The following is a 25,380-nucleotide window of genomic DNA, read 5'->3' as shown; positions in this document are numbered from 1 at the left end:
TGAGCTTATTCTTTTTCCGAACACGAGATGATTAGGAGATAACGGTTCGTCGCCTGGTTTTTCATACAAAAACGTTAAGGGACGATTATTTGTAACGACTTCGATTTCTGCAAGAACTGTGAGAACTTCTTTGTAAGATAATCTTGCAGTTTTCAATATTTTTCTGAGAATTCTCTTGAATGAACGTACCATTCATTCAAAGAATCCTCCCCACCACGGAGCGGCTGCAACATTGAAGTGCCATAAAATGCCTTTTGAGGATGCAAATTGTTGTGTTTCATCGACTGTAAAACAAGATCCATTATCGCTAATAATTTCGTAGGGTGCGCCAAATTTTCAAATGAGTCTTCGCAACCCTCGAATAAATGCCAAAGCTGAACAATCAGGAACTAAGTCTAAATGCTTAAAACGTCTACTAGCACAAGAAGCTAACAAAATCCAACACTTAAATATTTCTCCTTCAGAGTTTATATTTTTCACAAATAATGGTCCACAGTAATCAATTTCTGTGCACTTAAAACCATAATCATCGTTTACTCTACTCAAAGGTAACGGAGGAACATCAGGATAATTATGAGATTTGCCTTCGTACCTTCGACACAAAAAACACTTTTTAATTAATTTTTGAATTAAATTTCTAACTTTCGGAATCCAAAATTCCATTCTTAATTGGTTGAGCGTTTCTTTTACGCCGTTGTGCATAACACTTTCATGACAATGTAAAATAATTAATTCAGTAAAGAGACTTTCCTTTGGAAGAAATATAGGAAAATTAATATTGTAACTAATTGGAGCATTCCCAAATCGCTTCCTACATCTTATTATTCCTTCGCTATCAAAGAAAAATCCTAAACTATTTTTGAGCTGTTTATAATTCTTAGAACTATATATGTTTTGTTGGATAAATTTAATCCAAATTATTTTGGCGTTTTTTAATTCAAAAGAAGAAAGTAAAAGATTGTCTTTTCGTACTTGCGTTTTTTTTTAAGCAAGATACGAATTTTATAATATTAGCTGTTACTCGTATTAAACGGGAATATGAATTAAATTTAGTTATATCAATAAATTTTAAATCTATGAACAATTCATTAGTTATAAGTAGTATTTTTGTTTCCTCTGGAGGGTCAATTATTTTATTTTGATCAAAGGAAGACCAAATCTCTGGAGTATAAAGATATTTGGGTCCATTAAACCATAACTGATTATTAGTTAAATTTTTAATACCAGCACCTCGTGATTAGCGTTCGACGATTTCGGTAACTTCCAAAACAGTTACTTTTAGTTACCGGTAACTGCGGTAACTTGAGGGTAACTTAAGGTAACTTGAGCGTAACTTAAGGTAACTTAACTTCTTACTAAACAATTGGGTAACTTTTAATTTTAAAAAGTTAAAAAAAATTGAAAATTATTATTGATAAACTGTGTTAAAAAATAACCTAAAATTTGGCTTTTAAATTACTTCTATCATACCAATTTTTTGGGATGGTACAAATTACTTACTCGGCGAATCAGAAATTCTTCCACAGATAAAATCCCCAAAGTAACAATTTAAAGTTTCAACCTGCTTTACAGTCCACTTTCTTGGTTTTGATTCTGAAAGATATTGTAAAGATATTGATTCTAAAAGATATTGTATTGGTAAAACTGAACTTGTTTAAAGAAAAAATACTTTTGTAATTTTATTAAATTTTAACAAAATTTTTGAAACTTTTAGTAAAATAAAAATACTGGAAATAAGATCTCGTTTTTCATCTGAATCAAAATTTTCACTATCCTCATCTTGACTTTCATTAATGTAATCAGGTTCATTTTCTTGAATCTTTTCTTCATTATTTTCTTTATTTCGATAATTAACTGAAAGTATAATACAAACTATCATAAATTTTATAAAATATAATCCAATGAAATTTTTTTTATTAATTTGCTGTAAAAAAAAAAAAAATAATTACCTCTTTTGATTGACCTTTCCGGATAAACTTTCAAGTTTAAACTGTTAAAAACTTTAGTGAAATTAGCACCAATATTTGAATCAATTGCCTTAACTGATACTTCTTCTTGTTCTTCTAAAAGTTAAATGAGGAGTTATGATTTTTTATTATAATACATAAGACAAAATTAATATTGAAAAATGTAAAATTAAAATTGTAAAAGTCACCTGCAATAAATGAGGAACATTCATTTTTCAAAGTTGGATTATCAAACATAATTTCCTTATTAGGAAAATCACCAACTTTCTTCGTAATGCCAAAAACATCATTACCTAGATAAAGATCTTTTAGAATAAAAAAAAATATTTAAGTCTAATATAAAGATCATACAACTTTTTTAAAAGTTGAAATTGTTAACCTTTTAAATTAAAAGTGAGAGAGTCATTTTCCTGAACAACATTCTCATCAGATTCTTTATCAACAAAATTCTCACTAGATTCATTCTCATAAACTTCCTTATCAGATTCTAGATATTTTATATTAAAATAAAAAATAGCTGTTGCCTGAAAAGCATACACTTTAATTAAAAAAAAATTATAAATCAGATACCTTTTGTAGGCAGATCCTGTATCATATCAGATTTTCCTAAAGTAAATTTAACAAAACAAAGTTTACTATAATGTGTGTTTATCTTGTAATTTTATAAAAACAGTAATTTTATAAATAAAAAAATTAAGCTAGGTCTTTTTAAAACACCTTTATACTTAGTAAAAGTATTCGAAAATTAACCTTTACAAACTATATATAGAAAATAAAAATCAAAAGATTTGTTAATTTACTCAAGTTAACTTTTATGTATTTATGAATACTAGCAATAAGCAACCCGTAATACGGGTTATGGTCGGTCTGTTAATTTGTAGTGGCTGTTTTCCACAATTTAAAGTTGCGAAACCTTTTAGAAAAACCCCTTCAAATTAAAAAAATTGAACCATCTGTAAAATTAAAATAAAAAGTATGCGGAGGTAAAATAATTTACCAATTATTTAACATTGAGTAATTTACAACTGGCATAGATCATATCAGTGTAAGGCAGAACCATTTTCCTCGATACTAAGTTCAACACAATATGTTTTTAGTTACTAACACAAAATAATAACACTTTATCATGCTTTAAATTGACGAAAAAGTATGGCTATATTCTTGTTATATTTTTTATAACATGAACTTTAATTAATAGAATTAATATTAAGCGAACGTAAATTATACATGAGTTATTAATTTTTTGGTATCCCCTTGATGCATTTTTCTTTAAAACAGGAAATTGTCCTTAAAATGTTAAATGCACTCAACTAAATAAATTTATTAAAAATAACTGACCATTACTATGTATATGGCACCAATCTGACCATTTTTAGATATGGCCTCTTTGTTACAAAAGTTTTTATTAAACGATAATTTGATATCATTTATTAAAAATTCCTTTTCTTACTCGAAATTTAATTCTCTTAAAAATTTTGACACTAATAAAGGACCTCCCTTCCCCGTTTTTGCCTTAATGGTGGTCAGGAGAATAGTTATTTTTATTAAGAGTAGTCAAGTTTTTGATGAAGACCTTTTACCAGAATAATGAAATGTAAAACAATGATTTACGTGTATAAGAATTTTTTCTTTTTAATATTTATAAGAACTTAACATATATAAAATTTTTTTCTTTCCTCAAAAGTGTTGCAAATGCAAACTAAGCTAATTAATTAGTTAAAAATCTTATAAAATTTAAGTAACTCGATATTTGACAAATGCGCTAAACTACAATATTAACCACCCATTTAAAAAGATTCCCTAAATTACGTACAGCAAATTATTAGGCTTAAAATAGAGAAAACTTTAAAAAAATTGAACTAATTGCATACATTTATATCATTTTAACTGACCAAAGTTTACAATAAAAGGTAATCAGGTTTCTTTTTATAAATCGTAAAAATGCGTCAATCGTAAATCCTAAAGAAAAAAAAAAAGGAATTATGATACTATAATTACAACAACAACAACAAAAAAATAAAGCACCACATAAAAACTGAAAATCGATTTACCTATTTAAAGTAACCCATTTTGACATGGCAGTTAATATAAACATTTATCGAAAATGTAACAATAAAATCTGTTTCAAAGTACAAAAGGATTAACAATACTATATATATATATATATATATATATATATATATATATATATATATAAACCAATTTAAGATATAAATTGCATTTTTAGCATAATGTTGTCTTGGCTTTCAGTAAATAAATAAAAGCAGTAAGTACCAATAATGAAGCAACCTATTATTCATTTTTTACAATAGTCACCAACATGAAGGTGTCTATTGTTAAAAATGAATACCAACACAAAACATCACAACAATAACACATAACAATAGAATATTTACATCCTTGATCCTAAAATCCAGTGAAGATAACAAACCAAATTAAAATATGAAAGGCAAAATTAGAAAACCAATTTAAAGTTAACTATTTACTAAACTTTTTACTAAACATATAAATACATAAAAGTATATTTGTTTTTATGTTCATTATTAGTTATTCAATTACTTCAAATTTAGGACATGAAAACACCCTAGATTTAAAGATCAAGGTTGCATACTCTCATACACATTACGCTAAACATTAACAGACATTATTATATATATTTTTTTTGAGAATAATTTAAAAAGGCTAGACAACACAACCTAGCTCCAAAGCAGTAACTCCCCCTGGCACTAAATGCTGCCAAGTCACAACTTTGCTATAAGTACATCGCTTGGCTGGCAGGGTTATCAATCTTGCTCAACATAATGCCAAATCACACCACTTTGAAAACATGGAAAGAACATAATTTAAACATATATACAACTATAAACAAATATGGTTTTATATAACACATTTGATTAATAACCTTTTCAATTTGATGAAGAGTAGCTTGTTCAGCTATTAGAACTGGGACTGAGTGGTGAATGAAATCTTCCATCATAAAAAATTTTTATGTATTCCAGAGATGTAAAGGATTGTCAGGTTCACAAAAGGTCAAAATAATTTAAAACAACTGTCTAATTTACTTTGGCATATGTGTTAAAACCGCTTCAGAAAGAGTATTCTGCCATTTAGTGTCATCTTGCAACAGACCTTTCAAAACACATGCTTCACAAAACGTTTCAAGGACAATACCATTAACAGTATGCACATCCTCCCAAGATGTTGCTCCTTTTGCTTGCAAAAGTAATAGTCTAAGAAAAAACAATTCTCCAGTTGGATTAACTTTATACATTCTTATTATCACCTTATTACCACCCCTTTATCTAACCTTCCATTTACAATGTTTATCATCAAATATAAAGTGATAAGGAATGTCTACATAAGAATTGCAATGTGCTCTTTCATTTTCAGTATTTAACTTAAACTATGCCGTTAGGTGCGTATCACGTTGAGCTGCACGATCTAAAGCCATTTGTTCTGCTCCTTCTCTAAAATACACTAATTAATTTTCAGGTAGATGTTTACCAAGTCACAGCACTTTAAAAACACGGAAAGAACATAATATAAACATGTACAAAATATAAGCACAATAAATGTGTTTAAATATGTATATAAGGTTAAATATATACTAAAATAAATAAATACCTTACATAAATATTGAAACCACTTTTTAAAACAATTATGTAACACATATTAACACATACACAAACAGCAAAAAAACACTTTACATTATTATAAAAACACATTGATAAAACAACTATAAAGCACTCATTACCACACACACATACATATCAAAAAAGCATATATGCAAACAATAAACGTGTGCAAACAAAAATTCTAAAAATGACGCAAGAAAATTTAAAAAGATACAAAATATATATTTACAAACAATTCTCTTTACCTTCTTTTTTTTCTCATAAGAACTGTAATCTTCATCACAACATTTAACCTTTACATACAATAACATGTGACATGCCTTGTTAGTGTTGGCACAAAATTTTAATTTATTTTTCTAAGTTTTCTAAAAAAGAACAAAAATAGTTAATAGCATCACAGAAATTTCAAAGTAAAAAAAACAATTTTATGGAAACAGCATTAGTATAACTTTAAATAACATCCATACCCCTATTTTCCTTCTGATAACTAAAATAATAAAAATAAAATTACTAAAAAAAAAACTAAAACAAACAAAATATAAACGATTTAAAAAATTAAAATCCTTTCTACTTTAAATTCTTTCTACTTTATCTAATAAAAACTTAAATCCTTTCTCCTTTATCTAATAAAAATGTATACATAACTATTTCTTATACTTACTTCAATTATAATATGATCTTATGATCTTAAAGATGGTTATTTATCTTAATATGATTCTTTATGTAATATATCTAAACTAATAATTAAATTCCAAAAGGGAAAAAGTTTTAACTCGCTCAAAAGATCTTTCTCCAATTGCCGCGTGCATTTGAAGAACGCGCTCTTCCAAGGCCTAGTAACTAATTCAAAGCCTAGGAACTAATGACGAAACGACGTTGAACATTAAACGTTAAGCATTTCTGTAGGAATTACATTATGATACCAGAAACTAATACAAAAAATACATACCAGCATCAATTTTCATTAGTTGCTTCCCAACACGTGTTAATTCCAATAGTACCAATGGAGCCTGATAAAAATCTTGATTCATTTTTTCAGAATGTCCCATATGGGAATAAAATAATTCTTTATCTTTATCTTCTACATCAAGAGATGCAAAAAGTGTGCTAATCCTATGCCGATTTTTGGTGGCTATTATGTCCTTTGATTTTAATACTAACTTTGAACAAATTTTGTTCACAACATGCCACCCTGAAACATGGTTTTCAGATCCTTTCGAGCTTGCAAATATAAACTTATTATTTGCAAGAACGCCACCAACTTTACGTAAACTTTCGTTAGAAAGTTTTTTCATTGCAAGAATTGTATCTCCTGGAATAATTACTGGTACTAGATGGTTATTACCTTTTCCTGTCATGTAAATAACTTTCATAGACATCACTAAAATACGGTCTAAACTGTCAAGTTTTTTGAGTCTTTGTTTATCAATCCATTAATCATTTTCTCCTTGCAACCAATCTGCTAACAAAACTCGAGCAGGTTCACCACCTCTTCAACCATTTAATAAAGTTATGCGTGCACATGCAGCATTTCTAAGATTTTTATAGCTGCTTTCATCATCAAAATGAAATTTACTGCAGATTGAACTCATCACCTCTATTACGTGATTTTTAACAATAAGTAAATCATCTTCTTGTGGAAGTTTTGATGGTTTTCTTAAATTAATTTGTCGTTTTTTATTTAAATGGTATGTTGCATCGCCAAAAAGAAAATCCTGCCAACCCTTAAAAGATTGAATATATTTGGAGATTTCAGCCGCCTCATCATCATCTCTTCCTAGAGTAAAATAAATACTGCACAAGAGTTGCAGATTTTTTGATAAGGTAATACAAGTTTTGTTTTAAACCTGCTTTGAGAGACAAATCGTCTCTTTTTGTATATAATTCTATAGCCTCAGAGAGTTGCTCAAAGTTACTTCGATTAAACATATCTAGAGAGTTGGAATATAAAGCATGTATACCATCCAGCTGCTTAAAAATATTATAGCAATTCGCAAGTCGCCGCATATCTCCCCTGACAGATCGAAAAACTTCTGCTGCTTTATCCTCTTTTTTGTGAAGTTTCCAATACAACTTTGAACCAATATATACAATATTTTTATCAGTGCAGCATAATTTACCAATCTCATCATTTCTAATTTTTCCTAAAACATTCTTTAAAAAACCTGGATCAAGATCTAGCGATTTGGGGATATCTAATGATTCAGTAGAAATAGGAATTGGTTCAACTGCATTAATTGTACACTGCTTCAATTTAGAGGTTTTAGGTTGACCTAAATGGTACTCAAGATGTTTCAAAAGATATCAATACTTTGGGTGGGCATGAGATATATTCCATTGAAAACAAAATAAAAAGCGTTCCTTTTTTGGATTTATACACTTTTTTAAATAATCGCTTTGCAAAAGAAATTTTAACTCAGTAGCGGATCATGCGTTTTTTGGTGTTTTAAATACCAAATTATAAACATAGAGTAAACTCCAAACATTTATATGTTTATACTAGTGTCAAAACAAGGAAGTTTTGTCAAAATATCAAAATATTTGGAGCCTGGGAACTAAAAAGCCCTTTAAATCTTGCCCCCTGCCCTAAAGTGGAGAGCAACAAGTTCATAATTTTTGTTATAAACTATTACTGATCTTAACTAAATTCATATTAATTTAAAAATTTCAAATTTTATGAAAAAATCTTTTATAGTTCAAGAATTATGTCAATCTTAAAATTGTAACCCCCTCAAATTGAGGGGGTTAAAACTTTAAATGGCCATCATTTTTGAACGCTATAAAATTATTGCACAAAATTTAAAATTTTTTATAAATAATGACCTTAGTTAAGAATAGTAAAAACTTTTTTTTTCTTACTCGTTGCTCCCACGTTTGGGGCAAGGGGGGCAAAAAATTAGGGTTGTTACTGTTCCCAGGCTCCAATTAACCCAATAATATGCAAAACATCCTTATTTGACATAAACATAAACATATAAATGTTTGAATTTTATCTTATGTTTGGAAGTTAGCTTTCTCAGACAAAACAAAAACACAGAATCCACCCTCTGTCTCAACTATATAAAAATGCCTTTGTTGTTATTTTTAGCTTTATTTTACACCTGAAAAGGTCTCTGCATTAGAACTGTTTGAAAATTTACTTTGCATTTAGATATTAATATAAAAATTATACTAAAGATTCATTAAAAAAACTCCCATTATTGTGTCGAAATGAGCTTAACAAGACAAAGGTTTCATAAAGAAAACAGGAATATAGTTTGTTTCTGCTGTCTAAATAAAGACGTAAAATGTCATAAATTAGAAAATAACCCAGCTCTACAAGAGCTCATTATTCTATATGTGGATCCAGGCTTTTGTTCGGAAATCAATTCTCTACCATCTGGAGTTTGTTCAACTTGTAAAAAATGTCTTCATTTAAAAAAGGTTAAATAAAAGTTTGTCATTAATGCTAATGTATTGACGATATATGAAAATGTAAATATATATATAAACGTATATGAAATACTATATTAAAAAATTTTAGAATGAAGGGTATGTCTCTCAAAACATAGAAGATATGTGGAAGATTGGAAGAGTATTATTACGAAAACTAGGTAGGTTACAGGATACTAGTTTATGCACATGCCCAATTTGCTGTATTGCAAAAGAGAAAAGGAGTCATAGAAAAATCAATCTTTCTGAATTTATTGAAGATTTTGGTTTTAAGCATAAGTCCTCAGATGTAAATAACACATCTTTTTGCACAGATTGCTGCCAAAAGGTAGGTAAAGGTATCAGACACCCTTGCACGAAATCTGAAATAGTGCAAAATCTACATAAGCTCATTCTTTCTCAAGACTCAAAAACCTACCAACAAGTTATTTCCTCTGTACTAAAAGATATGCATAAAACATCTGAAAATAACGAATTAACTATAGCGACAGGTAAATGTGTATTTATATTTCTTTACCTATCTATATTTATTAATAATTTTATAAAATACATTTATATTAAAGTTAAACATTAGTGAATAGAACGTTTTTCATATATTTTTTGTAGGTGGTAAAGCCCTTCATGTTGCTCTCTACTCTGGAGATGTGCATAAACCTATTTTAGAAATATCTTCAGATACATTATTTAGTATAAAAAAGAAAATGGATCTTCCCATGTCAGCAATGGATTGTATAATGACTGAGATACGTAAAGATTTGGGTCGCGGAGGTAACAGTAATGCACATGAACTTTGTTTTGCATATATTCATATTACTTATATATTTATAAATTATTCTTGTATTTTTTGCTAGGTATTGAACCTAATGCCTCAAAAATTATTAAGGACAAATCTTTCCAGTTAAATGAATTTTATAAAAACGTTTTATGCAGCTTTCAACAAACACACAACAAAGGAAAATACAAGGTTGTTGATAAAATTCAAAAAGATGTTGTATTTGTTCCTGAACCGTGGGAACTAATAAAAAAGATTTGTGAACACAGAAAACTTAACCCCTACAATTGCTTAATAAGAGTTGGTATTGATGGAGGTCAAGGCTCACTGAAAGTCATAATGAACATCTTCAACCCAGAAGAGCTACAATCAGAGAAAAGAAACATGAAAAATACAGGGGGTCAATACAGTTCTTATTTTGGGTCTTGTACGTGGAGTACAAGAAAGTAACTATAATTTGGAGAGGCTTATTAAGTTACTTAAGCTAAATGAGCTAAAATACACAGTAAGACAAAAGTCCCCGCAAAGTCGCATTTCATCGCTCAAAAAGTTCCCGCAAGCTGCTATTATATATATATATATATATATATATATATATATATATATATATATATATATATATATATATATATATATATATAGTACTTTAATAAACCATTTTTTTTTTAAATAGTTGGTTGCTTTATGTGACTTGTAGAGGAAAGTGTCCTTCAAAATAATTTCCTGTAAAACACCTAGTGTTTGCGCATAACTCGATGGATATGTCAGATCCATAAGATAGTAAACGGCAATGATGCAACAAAACAATTCGCTGGCTGATGAAATCTGTACTTTTTGTAGCTCACATCCATTTCTGTTACGAATCATAAAATGGGTTTCATTGAATACTACTTGTGGACCTGTTATTGATACTTTCAGCATTTCATACAGATTATCAGACTGTTAAACAATTTCATTATCAAAAATTTATATTGCAGAGTAATCTATACAAAAAATAATGTTACTATTTACCTAAGTTAAATGGAAAGATTGGAAAGAAGATTTTTTACAGAAAACATAACCTTGAAACTTAACTAAATTCAAAAAAGCTGACACTTCGGAAAAAACTATATTAAAAAACTCTTTAGAATTACGCTCAAAATCTTTAAACATGGGATAAAGCCTACAAAACTCTCTTATAAGAAGAAATGGAGATAATTGCAGTCGAATCGAAATGCTTTTAAATATGTAAGGCTCAAACAAATTTCGATTTAAAATTGTCAAAACTTGTTTCGAAGGCTTATTTTTCTGCAGCTCAATCTGCTAAAGAATATGTATTGTGAATACAAATGTAAATATTAAAATAGTAAAAAAGTTATATAAAACATACATTAAACTTAATACTTCATATAAATACGACACCAATAATTAGACTTATTGATAAATCTATTTTATAGTATAAATTTTAATTTTGTACAATTAAAGCTATTTATATACAAACCTCAACTTCATGAAGTAACTGTTTTTTACTTAAAACATGTTCAGCTGAATTTACTAACACCAACAAAGAAGATGATTTTTTGGGTTTAGAAAGTTGTCCGAATTTTGGACTTGTCTTTTTTTACTTAGTCCATTGTTGCTGTCTTAATGTATTAGCTATTAAACCTAAAAGCTTATCCTGAAAATAATATCATATCTCAAAATTCTTTTCTTTTATATTATATTATATTGCTACATTATCGGCAACACAAAAATTGTTGCAAACATGTTATATTATAGTCATGAAGTTAAATTAATAAAACAAACGCACCCAGTCCTCCATACATAATGGAAATCGACTTATCATTGAAGACTTTAGACGTGCAAAAAACTCTCTTCTTACCCATTTATCATTGCTTTGAGGCAGAAAATCCTTGCAATAATTAATTAAGGAGGTTTTTAACTGTTTTTTGATATTGTTGATAGAAATACTTTTTCCATTCAAATACTCGATCACTGAAAAATTAAAATATTCTTCAATGCTGCGAATACCAGCTTCAGGAAAATGGTACTTTTAAGATCTAAAGAACACAAAATATTTACAATAGCAAAATTTTTCTAAATAATAAAACTGTCCCTGAACAAATATTATTGATATTAACTCAAAAAGCACATTTTTAATAATTATGACTCAAAAATAATTCTTGAAGAATTATTGTTTCTGAAATCATAATAATGTAATTAATTGTTTATCACCAATAACTATTTGACGTAAATTTATAAAGGACAGTTCCAGAAAAAAATAATGTTTATATTACAAAAAATTTAAATTGGGTATTGCTGTTGGAAACAAAAGTATTTTATTTGGGTCATCAGAGCATAATTGATGAACACACCAAGGAAATAGAAGACTGTCTGCTTCTATATATTTAATACCAGGCGAAAGTTCAGCTGTGATGTAAGCATAATAACTTTTAATAACTAATTTCTTCGCTTTGAAAATACGCTTTTCATTTTCTGTTAAAATTTCAAGAATTTTATAGAATTCTAATTTATTTTCTTTTGTGTCAGAAACAATGTCACCTTGTTTATAATGAATTCCATTAATGACTGCACTTGAAATAAAATCATCCTTAAATTTTAATTGGTCAACCTCTCCATAAACATCACATCGTCGTTCACCAAAAGTATTAAAAAACAATCCAGTTGTATTTGCAATCATTGCTTTGCAAGCTGAATACGGAATGTTTTTAAAATTAAAATGTCTGAAATTTTTTATTACTTGATGTTTACGTTCAAACGCAAGACAGAGATGTCCACGTAACGACCCAAAAAGAGGTGCTTGTGATGGATAGTGTACAAGAAAATGTAGTTTTGGAATAAAACTGTTTGAATATAATTGAAGCAAAATGCAATTATGTGCTTGAATACAAACCTTTAGGTCCTTAATATAAATATCAGTTACTAACGGAGACATACATAGCTGCACTATTTGTATAAGTTTAACTAAGTATGAAAGGTGAGAATCAGATAAATCCATAAATCTTAATAAATAAAAACACAGCACACGAGAGAGAGTTAATACTTGTCCACTTCCAAATTGTCCTCTGATTTTAAGTGAAGGTAAAATAACACCAGGCTTTTCAACACCAAAAGGATATATATATGATTAAAGCCATTGGTTAAGATCAGCTAAGGAAAACTTTTCTGGTATACAGTACAGTAAAAGTAGTTCTAAATGTAATGGCACAACCCATTCCAATAAATCATGCATTGGATCAAAAAGCAACTGCTTGGTGACAGAAATTCGGAATATCTGATAAAATACTAAAGTTAACAATACCATAGTTTCTTGACCATTTTGTTCTTTCAGTTTTACTTAGCCCAGAATTCAACTCATTTAAACGTATGACATGTTCAGGCAAATTTCTAATTAGACACTCTTCATGTGTTGTAAACTCAATCATTTCAGCCCGCGTAGAATTACAGCGCCTACAGCAGCGAACAGTTTTTTGAATAAGTCCTTTAAATCCTCCAATAAAATTTGCTGCTAAAGAATCCCCAGAAAAATATAAAATCTCAGCTGTAACTGTTATTAACTTTCCAGCAATATTTATTTTTACGCCTGTAATAACAATTGTATTGTTTCTTTAAAATCTTTAAGTAAAGAAGAAAAATAAATGAAATTCTTAGTAAGCTTACTAAATGTAAAAACCAACGGGAAAATAAATGATGTTCTACTTCTATACTTTCCAGGAATGTTAAGAATTTGAAAGTACATAACCCAAAGTTTGTGTTTCGAATGGGCTTTACCAATTGGATTTGTAATGCCAATATCATCTGCATAAATAGCTAATTTAATATGATGATGTGTTTAATACCTTTGTAAATTCTTTAATCTCTGGTGATTGTAATAAAAATTCTAGCATCATCATAAATGAAACAACTGATTCTTTACCAACAAACTTTATACAGTGGTCGGCTATCAGATTAGGACCAGCTGTAATTTTTTGTAAATATCGTGTAAAAATAAATTTTTTGGCAAAAAGAAAAATAATGGTGTAATTTAAAGCTTGTTCCTTTATTTATAAAGTTATACTTGATGAAAAATAAACAAATAAAATTAAACATTTTGAATATTTATTGGTTATTACAATAAGTTATATAAAATATATATTAAGTATTAATATTTTGTAAAACCGCCTATATTTGCAATAACTGCTTCGATTCGTCGTGGCATGCTTGCAATTGAACTTTTTATAGTTTCTGTCAACTCTGGGTTATTGTGCCAGATCCTGATAATATATTTCATAAAATCTTGCTTGTTAGTAAGAATTTTTTTTCCAACATCTCGCTTTACTATTTCCCAAATGTTTTCTATGGGGTTAAGATCAGGTGAGTTGCCTGGCCATGGCAATACATCTACTTTTTTCTGTTTTAAAAAAGCCATAACACTTTTTGCTGTTTGGCAAGTTTCACCATCTTGCATAAATATAAGATTTTTGACATTTTTGGACTTCTTTTGAATTTTTTTGACATTTTTAGACCAATTTGCCATTTGAGGAAGCAACTGGTTCTCCAGAACTTCTTTATACTGGTCCTGCCTCATTGTGCCAACTACTTTGTAGAGGCGCCCTGCTCCTTGCCCACAAATGACAGACCACATCATTACTGAAGCTGGATGCTTGACTGTTTCCACAATGCAGTCAGGATGAAACTTTTCGTTTGTTCTACGACGAACAAAAACTGTTTTGTCCATCATTACTTGAAAAGTTGATTCATCAGAAAAGCAAATCTAAAATAATGCTTATTTTAAATTATAATATTTATGAATATATTTAAAATATTTTTCGAATATGAATGCGAATAAAAATACTTTTTCCCAATCCTCAACAGACCAGTGACGATAGTTTTGAGCCCACTCCAGTCTCTTTTTTTTCATGAGTGAAGTCAGTTTTTGTTTCTTGGCTGGGCGATGACACATCAATCCCTCTTCCTTCAGCCTTCTGCGAATGGTCCGGTCTGACACAGCACTAAAAGCTTCATGGATAAGCTTAGTCAATACATTTTGTGGCTTTTTTCTGTTTTCCAGGCATATATTCCGGATAATACGATCCGCTCTTGGTGTTATCTTTCGTTTAGAAAGTGGTCTCCTTGGGCCAAACTCTTCCCCTGTATCAATTTTTTTTCTCACTCGCATTGCTGTTTGGTGAGAAACCCTTACAATTTGTGCAACTTTTTGCTGAGAATATTTTGTATTCTGTAAAAGACATCTAATTTGACTAACTTTTGTTGGTGTCATATCACATTTTTTACCCATAGCCGAAAATTTAAATTAATAACTTTAAAAAAGACTACTATTTGGTGTCATTCCATAAACAGGAAAAAAAAACATAAAATCCTTTATTTAAAATTAATGACTTACTGACTATTATTAAGTTCAAAAAAAAATAATTAATTAAATAAATCACAGATTTATTTAATTAATTAATTTTGAAATTAAAATAAATCATATTTAAACTTCAATCAAACTAACAACTAAAAATAACCTTAAATTGTCCAGTATGCACCAATTTGATTATGACAGGTGATTGCTGACAGCCAGAGTTGCCAATTGATAAGTTTTTATTAAATATTACTAAGAATAGAAATAACTTGGCATGTAACAAAAAAATATATCATATTTATTTTCTCATATGCGGGTTTAAGCAACATGTTTGAAAAAAATTGTAAAAAAAAAACGTGTGGTCCTAATGTGATGGCCGACCACTGTAGTAGGCATAGAAATACATGTTTAAAATATTTTTCACGAGAATATTGCGATGACAATTTTTTACAGGAATCATTTAGTTTTTTTACATCATAAATTGGGTCAGTAAATAGCTCTTTTAAAGCTGAAAACATAACATCTAAAACAGTCTGAGAACATCTGTACTTAGACTGCAAATGTAAAGCTAACATACCAAGATAATCATTATTTAAATCATTAACATTGTCTTACACTATTTGATCAACTATTATATTAGGTTCAGTATTATCGTCAACAGTATTATTTTCTTTAGCACAATTAGCAATATGCTTTTGATAACCATATAAACTTTTAAACTTGGAAAAACAATCAAAACAAAACACTGCAGCACCATTATCATGTAATTTTAAATGATTTCTCATTAAAGTGTATTTGAAATAAAAGGACAATTAGCACAATAAAAAGTCACCTTTCTTTTGACTATTTGAGATCTATTGCAGTTAGATGAGCCTGCAACTAACTCTGTACCACTCAGTTTCTATAGATATATTTGTTAATGATGTTGTAGAGCAAGCTGAATAATTTTTTAACGATGATTATAATTGTGATTGATAATTAAGAGAGGGATTGAAGGAGATGTGTTGATCTATATTGACAGCAGAATCAATTTCATTTCTTTCTGAATTGTTGAAGACTTCTAAATGAGCTAAAAACCCATTTAATGGATAGCTATTTGAAATATCTTTGAAACTGGAAACTTCTACTGTCATTTCCACTGATTGTTCCCATATTACTGCAGGAAAAGTTGAAGTGTTTACTGCGCAACCAAGCCATTTTAAATTTGATATGTTTATATGAAACTATAAGCAGTTTAACTATATATAATCAATTTTAATATATTTAATATATAAACGTAAATAAAAGCTACAAATATTAACATGTCTTTCTTTCTTTATACTACGCTAAAAAATATTACACTTACAAACTAAAGAAAAATAATAAGGCATAGGTATTGAAATCATTGTTATTTTTAGCTGCTTTTAGAAAAAATAAAAATGCCTACATCTTTCAAAGACCATGATGATTGCAGAAGGACAGTGTGTGTTATTTGCATGAAGAAAAGTAACAGAGAAACATTTAATTTCTGAACATTTTCAAAACATTTTATTTCTGAGATTCATCGCTTGATTTCATCAGATGTGGATTTTCAGGATGAAAGAGTGCCACTTGGAATTTGTGTTACATGCCGTTGCAACCTGAAAGTTTGGGTGATGGAGCTAATGTCTTAAAGGCAATACAACTCAACAGTTTTGATTGGATTGTTGAGAACAAGACTTACAACATGTTATGATTGCATTATTTGTCAAATTGCGAAGGTGAAAGGCAAAGAAAAGAATCCATTTGAAAAGGGTCTTGCATCAAAATCTTTGCTAGAAGAAAAAAATGTCAGTTGAAAAACGATGCACAAAATGCTTTTCAATTGTACGTGGAATTTCTCACAATTGCAGTGATCAACTCGCCGTGCAAACTTATATCAATTTGCATTGGAAGATTCTGTTTGCCCAGAACAAGTTGCTTCATCTGTCATTGCATCGAAAGAAACATCTCCCGGCGGAACGATTCGTCTTGGTCAAGCTCATGGCAAACCTCTTCCGATAGGAAAAGGTTAGTTATTTTATTATTCTGTACATTCTGAGCAACACAATTTATATGTGAAATAACTGATTTAGTTAAACTTTAAAAGGACAGGTGTTAAAAACCAACTAATTGTGGCAATCTCTGAAAACACCCCTGAAACATTTGGGAATATCAAACTGATTATGGACCTAATGCAAGATAATGAATTAGTTAACAAATTGATTCTGTCATGTGACATGAAGCTTGCAAATATTATGTGTGGAATTCAGTCTCACAGTAGCAAGTATCCTTGTTGCTGGTGCTTGCTACTGTGAGACTGAATTCCACACATAATATTTGCAAGCTTCAACAACTGCATTACAACAACTGTGGCCACCTCAGAACATTTGGAACAATCAGAGAGCAACATCAAAAGTTTCTTTTATCTGGTGCTGATCTAAAGAAATCTAAAGAGTTCCAGAATTCTGTTCATCCACCAATACTTCGATTCCCAGATGAAAAGCTAATCTTCGAAGCTATTTCTCCAATGGAACTTTATTTGCTTTTTGGCATTGTTAACCATCTTGTTAAGCACTTAGTTCAATTTTTTGCCAAAAACAAAAGAATGATTGACTTCAATACATCCCGCCTTAAAATGACTTAAGTGCCCCTTAAGGGACCCTTAAGATTCCCTTAGTGGTTCAGGGTATTCTAAAGGCGAATTTTCTCAAACAATTTTTTATCAAAACTTAAAAATAGTAGCTTACATTTCTTTTCAGCACAAAGTTAGTATATTTTTGATGTTTTTTTTAAATTAGGGTGTGTTTAGGGCAGATCCTAATAAAAAGCTAAATTCGGGCTAGCCCAAAATTGGCTCTAATTATCTGGAATTTTAAAACTCGGAAAAAAACGATTTAACAGAACAATTTTGCAGACTTCACAAAGAAACTCTGTAAAGCGTATATTGACGTAATTTCCTTAAAATATTGTAAATGTCGTTTGAGTGGTTTTTTTATAATAGTAATTGAAAAATTTTTACAGATTTTAATAAGTATAAATTGTAAGCAAATCTTAAGCAGAGGAGAGTTTTTTAATAAAACAGAAAATGTAGAATTTAAACGTTGTGTTCGCTGCGAGAAAGCTGCATGGTTAGAAAATAGATTTGCTTCAAAGATTTTCGTCCATTCATGTAGCTTCTAAGTATTGATAGACATTAATCATGATGATTAATTTTTATTTAAACTATTTTTAATGAGTTATTTAATATAATAAGGTTATAATCCTATAATAGCAACAAAATATTTGTTGTATAAATTAAAAATGGCTTCAAGAACTGAAAGAAGAAAACGTCGTATTCAACTTGATATTTTTGTTTCAAGATTAAAAGGTAATACAGCAATATAAATAGGTAGTTAATAATCTTGATAATTTAAAAATATCAAGGTAATGTTATACAGTAATTATAGTACATTGTTGCTTTTATCTCATCCTATTTATAGACTGTCAGACAAATATCTGACTGCCTTTTTTTATCTAAACTTTTGTAACTTTTTTTAAATATTTTTGGTTAAATATAGTTATTTTAGGAGAATCTTCCAATTAAATGACGCAAGGTTATCCTGTTATAGAAGAGGAGAATATTAAAAATGGTGAAGATAACTTTGATAGAAGTATGCCCACTATTTTTGATGTTGTGTCTGGATTATATGGCTTAATGGAGCACAATGTAATGTAGCGATGAATGTAAATTAGGATCTCTTTTGTTTAATCTAAATTGTAAATTGTTGACACTAATACTCACCAAACACACACTACAAAAAAGATTGCTGTCAGTTTTTTCACTAAGTGTAATTAGTCAAACTAATTGAACAAACTCATACATTGCTGTACCTTACAGTGCTGAAAGCAGGGCTGTGGAGTCGGAGTCGTGGAGTCGGAGTCGGAGTCGGAGCTCATTTTGGCTGGAGTCGGAAAAATTGCACCGACTCCGACTACGGTTTAAAAAAAGTATTTCAAAGTTTCATAATTTTCATAAGGATTTTATTGATGTTACAAAACTACAAGTCCCAGGATGGTCTGAAAGCAGTAGGACATCCAGACACAATGGGAATTGTAGTTTGCAACAACTGGAGGACAAGGAGTTTGACATGTTATTTTTAGGCCTTTAAAACAGTGATAAGCAATAGGGTATTTTGCTGCTTATCACTGGGAATCATATATCACCTCCCTTGTGCTCTCCTCTACCTTTCCTTAAATTATATAACTTCATGATCCCCTAACTCCCGACTTAAATTGTCTGGCACTGTGCTACATATTCTTAGTAGAAAGCTAAGCGTGCCACTACCAAGCACCAAAGAGTTGCTCCATAAACAGAAAGACAATTAACTTTGTTTCTCCGGAGAGAGAGAGAGTATTAGAAAATTAGTGATTGAAGAAGCTGTTAAACAAAAAGAAGAACTTAATGAATGTCTCAAGGGACGCTTTGTGTTTCTTAACAGAGTGAACTATTTTGCAATCAATGTTTAATTCTTTCTTGAAAAAAATGAAGCAGTTACCAAGGCATTGGCAGTAAAAGACGCCAAAACTAATCACACCAGCGAATTTCTCCAGGTCTTAGTAGAAAAGATTCTTAAAGAATATGAACTTAAAGAAGAACAAGTTCTTTCATCTTTGAAATATTGTCCAACTGACAATATTTCAAACATGATTTTGACAAATTCATAATGTTATTAGCGACTGCATAAGAGTTTATTGCATAACAAGAGTTCAGAAAAGTTATTCGTTCAGAAATTGTTTTCTTATAAATATTGTTTAAAGCACTAAGTGGTTGGATTAATTGTATCATAGTGATGAATGTTAATATTTTACTATAGTTATTTGTTGTTACAAAGAAATAACTGTAGTAAAACAAACAACTATTTGTTGTTACAAATGGGTTACTTATGAAGGAATCGGAGTCGGGAGTGGGAGTCGGTCCATGATAAAATCAAGGAGTCGGAGTCGGAACAGCAGCTTACCGACTTCACAGCCCTGGCTAAAAGGCCTACTTAAAAACAAATTGTTTTTTTTCAGGTGAAGTTCCATGAAGAGAAAGTCATGAAAGTAAAGAAAAATCCAAGTGTCATTTTTCATCTCTTTATATAAAGCTGTTATATTTTTGTTTGAATTTTAGTGAAAACAAAATTCGAACGTCTCAGTCTCCATTCCCAAATGTCAGTTATTAACATTATCAAATTTCTTTAATGTGATTTTATTCATACATATATTTATGTTATCAGTTGCTAAATTTCATTGTTAAAGTAAATGTCATTTAATAATATCATTTTCATTTAATTCTAGTCTGATTGCATGAGAACATCTCTCAATTTATCTGATGTAAATAAAAGTTATTTTTCTGCTGTTTATTGTGATGAGATGATTTATTTGTTCTTATATGAACGTGTTTTGTTGCTACATTTTTTTTTTGTTAAGGTTCCCAGTATTCAACTACCCTGTATCACCTATTCAGTTAGTTGTAAGTTTTTGAAAATTGGAATATAGTTATATTTTAGGTACACAAAAGTTTGATTGCGTTTTTTAATTTTTTAACTATTTATATATATTTGTATCTGGGTATAAAACACCATCATGCTCTAAAACCTTTGGATATAGATAATTAAGAGATTTCATATGAATCTCAGGGTCCATATGTAGGAATACATATGGCCAAAGGAATACATATAAGATATGTCTTGGTGTGCATATTTTATTAAACTAAATTTGAAATATACTTTTATATTAGCTGAGTATTAGTTTTATAATGGTACAAAACTGCTATAGAATTTTTTTTTCAAGGGATTATTGTAAATTGTTTGTTACGTAACTATTAAAATTAATATTTTTTGTAACTTTAGTTAAGTCCACGTGATTCCTCTGATTCAAGTTACCTGCCTATGCATGATAGTATGCTTGGTGTTTGCAGCCGGCTTAGAGTTGAACCATTTAGTACACAAGGTTTAAATGTTTTGTATTACTAGGACTAATTAATTACTTTATAAAATGTTTTGGCTTATAAAATGAATGGCAATAGTATTATATTTAAGTGGTATGTCGTTTATTGTGGTTATTATAACAGGACAGGTTCTTATGAGTGCATAAAATTTTCATGAACTGAATACGATCCAGTTTAAGTTGACCAATCTGGAGCAGCGACAGGGAAGATTGGTGGCACGTGTTGTCTCCAGTGATCCTATTGATCAGAATGTCTGTCATGCACAGTTTCTTATCTTTACTTCTCTGCAGCAATATTCTAAGATTGAAAAGCACCCAAAAAATATGGTAAGTTTTTATCAATTTCTGATTATGCAAGTACAGCCATGAAGTATTACCCTTAGCAAGGGAAAATAGTATGAATCATGGTATATTATATTTAAGTTGTTAACTGATCTTTCTTAGTTAACATGGATGAAGCGTGAAGGAGAGTTGACTGTCTATGAGCACATTTCACAGGTGCTTAACAAATTGCTGGCGCATGACTTACAGCAGAAGATCAATTGGCCTGGAATACATGGGAAGCATAAGTTTTTTGATAGCCTGGAAAATCAGCTCAAAAGTGAGTGCAATCTACATCTACATATAATTGTAGATTTCTATTAGAATTTATTTACATATTTTTTTTTTCTTTTTTTTTATAAGCATTTAAATAATTATAGCTTCAACTCTAAATTTATTCCCTGGCACCTCCTCTAAAGAGAAAGAATTGAAAGTAGCACGATTTTTTAATAACGCCAGAGATCGCTCTGGTGGTCGTCTGCGGCGATGCAAGAAAAAGACACATCAAGTTTCGATTGAGGAAGAGAGTAAAGACGACGACTACGAAGGAAATGATGATGACAGTGAAAACGAAGACGACAACCAAAACGAAGATCCTCGACAAAAAAAGCAAAAGACTTAGAAATAACTTTTATAAATAAAGATATCATGTAATGATGATTTATATAAATATTTTTATATAAACTGTGTTAAACTATTGAATATTACTAGTTTAAAAAAACAACCACGCTTTACTACTCATACAGGATGAGTAGTAAAGCGTGTTTTTCTTTTTTGGCCGCTTTAGGGCTTGCCCTTATGGGACCCTGAAATTTGGCGCGGATATTTTCATAAGGGTCCTTCAAGGGGTTACCCTTAAGGGACCCTGAATTTTTTTTAAGGCGGGATATACTATTACAGCCGTACCACTGAAAAAGTATGACACTCTGAAGCAGATAAGCGTGGCTGATAAGGCATTTGAAGCACCATCCATCTGCCTACATTTGTTTCTCCAAGTTGTTAATTCTTGTTTTGGATTCTCACTCTCTCCAGACTTTGAGAAAAAGATTCAAGAGTTTAAGAGCAATTATCTAAAGTTGACTGTTTCTGTCATACCAAAAGTTTATGCTGTCTCTTTCAATGTTCCACAATTTCTAAAGCACCATAAAACTGGTCTTGGAATTTCCAGTCAACAAGCAACAGATACACTCCATTCAAATTTCAAGCCACATTGGCTTGAAATTCAAAAGGATTATGTCTCATCGAGATTATTCCAAACAGCTGTTGAATTGTGTTATTGATTTCAATAGCGAAAAATTCTAAGAAGCATAAAAGCACGCTTGTGGAGCCGCAAGTTTTTTTCAGGGCTCGGCTTAGGCTCCAAAGAAATGTCTGGCTCCCGGCTCGGTTCCGGCTCTATTTTTAATTATTTTTCATCTTTGACCTAATAAGTTAAATTTAAATTTTGAATGAAAATTAAAAATATTTAGGCTTGTTTCCCAAGTTGCATAAAAACTACACCTATTAGTTTTTATCCAACCCTCAGCTTTAAAATGTGAATCCATTACTACCACATATTTATATTGTAAAAAATGATTTGGGGGCAAAAAATAAAATAAAATATTTTATCAAAATTAATTTTTTGCTTTATTATCATTGTATTTCAAACCCTAAATTAAATTTCAAACAAGTCAAATGTATTCGTTATTTGTCCTAAGAAATACCAAATCATCAATAAGATCCGATGTCATATGGCTTCTTTGGTCTGGTGGCAGAAATTTGAGTGCTGAAAACACCCGCTCAACACTAACTTGCGTCATTGGAAGCGCTGTGACAATTTTGCACGATGATTGTATAATCGAAGGGAAAAACTCTATTCCTTCCAGAGGTTTTTTGAAGGTCAAGGTTTCTTTTTGTTTCAAAAGGTCGTGCGCTAGTTTAGGTAGACTTCGAAGTGCGCCTTTAAATTCTCGCTCCTCAATCCCAATGTTCTGAATAGATCCTTGATCAGATTGCTGATTCTTTTTTTTAGTTTCCCTAGTTTCCGTAGATTGTTTTATGGCTTTAGCAAAAACAGATTTCTTAAAATCACCCTCCATTAACTGTTCTTTTAACAGTTCCAAAAACATAGACAAAGTGTCCTGGCGTGAGATCCTCAAACTGAAAGATTTGAGTAGCAATAGCAGGTTTTTCAAGAATACTTTGTAATTCCTTTATTTGTTTCCGCTGATATGGCTGCACTGCAAAACTCCCTTGTGGATATTTCCTTCCAGCTCTTCAACAGCATCACGTAATTCTAAGAGACGCTTAAGCATTTTAAATGTACTCGACCATCTAGTTACATTATCTGTAACTGCCACCTATATTATAGAACATATTTTATTCTTGAAATATAACAAATAAACATATTTATTAGTTTGTATAAAAAATTTATAAAATTATTTTAAAAGGTTTTGTATTTTTACAAAATTCCATAGCAATTGGAGCACGACAAGCTTTTGCAACTTTACGAGTACGCTCAACTATTACTTTGATTTTCGATTCTTTCATTGCATCGGTGACAGCAAGTTGAAGGGTGCGTGCACCACAACGTTGAAGATAAACAGTGTTCATATTTTTGGAGATTTCGTCAAAGTAACCATCATGTTACTGTTCACAGAATTCAGAACCCTCAGTTTCACTACTTGCATCTTCAATAGTCTGTTCTTCTGTAATATCATCTCCGCCTTCATCATGATCTTCACTAGGTAGTGTTTCTATAATCTTATTTATCTCAATTGTCTTGCCAAAATCATTCACCATTTTAATCATGTTCGACCAATTGTCAGTACTAATCCCAAGTATTTGTTCTTTTCGGATGCCAAACTTATCAAGTACATTTTCAAGTGCATTTCGAATATCTTCAGCTTTGTGTCTGGCATGTATGTCGATGATTGCTAATGTTTTGATTAATATTTTGCCGCTAGAGAAAAATTGGGTATTGACTCCAAGAAAGCTTCGCCGATGTCTTGATGCTCCATCAACTTTTAGGAAAATTAGTTTTCTATTCAAATCACTTCTCAAATCAGAACGCTTTTTTTCAGCTAAAGTCTGAATTAGTCTAAAAGTCGCATATTTTCACGACTGATCTTTATGCCAAATTTTTTTGCCAAATCTCTGGTCAAAATTTCTATTCCATCTCCGCTAAAAATGTTAAACGAAGCTCCATTTTGAAGTACTAACATATTTAAAGCTTTATTGAAATCTTCTTTCGATATTGTTATATTAACTTTGTTAAAAAAATTGTCAAGTATCTTTTGTTTTTTTTTGTCCACCAAAAGATAGAGAATCTCCATTTCTTGACAAAGTAACTTCGGATACATTTATATTCCTTTTTTGTGCAGCTTTTTTCTTTTCTTGCTCCTGAACAATTTTATGATGAAGTATTTCGTGGCTCTTCTTAATGTGACGTTTCATATTTGAGGTTGGTTTTTTTACTCGTTTTACATCTATTAGCATTTTAACTTGCGCGCCACAAACTTTTTTAGTTTGATTCTCCTCAACAAGAATCCGGCAAATATATGTTTTTTCCTTTTCACTGAAGGAAAAGCATTTCAATTCATCCTCGAACATATCTTCATTTACAAACGCGGTGTTTTTAGTCACATCAGTCATGTTAAATGTACATCAACAACTTTTTAAACAAAATGCTAAAATGGAAAAACTTAACTTGAAAAATGTAATCCTAATTAGGATTTATTCAGACCAACAACAAGATAAATCTGTAATTAAACTAATTGAACCTTCTAAATAAAAAGTTTTTAATTAATGTTGCTTTATTAGGTATTAAAATAAGTTACCTTAATTCACCAGAAATGAGGATTATTTAAACAAAATATCGCGGAACATATTCTGATTAAAAATTTTAATTTATTAATTCTTCACTTAAATTGCAATATATAAATTTATGTTTACATGTAT

At 30.0% G+C, this 25,380-nt stretch overlaps 2 protein-coding genes and 4 pseudogenes across 3 annotated transcripts; 2 read left to right on the top strand and 4 right to left on the bottom strand.

The window, feature by feature from the left end:
- Positions 1–336: 336 nt before the first annotated feature.
- On the bottom strand, positions 337–7,045 carry LOC145189477 (uncharacterized). The gene is made up of 8 exons (XM_090089171.1): positions 6,552–7,045; positions 2,538–2,573; positions 2,347–2,454; positions 2,156–2,272; positions 1,950–2,063; positions 1,729–1,854; positions 1,501–1,593; positions 337–848 (listed from the first exon to the last, which is right to left on the bottom strand). Exons 1-8 carry the CDS (start codon positions 6,979–6,981, stop codon positions 337–339), a joined length of 1,536 nt encoding a protein of 511 aa, XP_089945297.1. The 5' UTR covers positions 6,982–7,045.
- On the bottom strand, positions 7,036–8,254 carry LOC149889032 (uncharacterized; annotated as a pseudogene).
- Positions 8,255–8,572: 318 nt separating this feature from the next.
- Positions 8,573–10,256, top strand: LOC145188566 (uncharacterized). The gene is made up of 4 exons (XM_090089170.1): positions 8,573–9,025; positions 9,126–9,195; positions 9,641–9,802; positions 9,886–10,256. The coding sequence occupies exons 1-4, from the start codon at positions 8,813–8,815 to the stop codon at positions 10,254–10,256; spliced, it is 816 nt and encodes a 271-aa protein (XP_089945296.1). The 5' UTR covers positions 8,573–8,812.
- A 34-nt stretch (positions 10,257–10,290) lies between these two features.
- Positions 10,291–16,535, bottom strand: LOC149889030 (uncharacterized; annotated as a pseudogene).
- Positions 12,079–15,725, bottom strand: LOC149889031 (uncharacterized; annotated as a pseudogene).
- A 3,826-nt stretch (positions 16,536–20,361) lies between the features above and the next one.
- On the top strand, positions 20,362–22,135 carry LOC149889029 (uncharacterized; annotated as a pseudogene). Its single transcript, XR_016452678.1, has 4 exons — positions 20,362–20,644; positions 21,024–21,447; positions 21,565–21,721; positions 21,822–22,135. The product of XR_016452678.1 is annotated as an uncharacterized LOC149889029 (transcript).
- The last annotated feature ends 3,245 nt before the right edge of the window (positions 22,136–25,380 follow it).

This window comes from Hydra viridissima, unplaced genomic scaffold, assembly GCF_058129835.1.
Source record: "Hydra viridissima isolate aposymbiotic clone 2 unplaced genomic scaffold, HvirCarnegie_v1 scaffold_5, whole genome shotgun sequence".
NCBI classification, from domain to species: domain Eukaryota; kingdom Metazoa; phylum Cnidaria; class Hydrozoa; order Anthoathecata; family Hydridae; genus Hydra; species Hydra viridissima.
The sequence above is the reverse complement of the archived record's forward strand: the minus strand, read 5'-3'. Positions and strand labels throughout refer to the sequence as shown.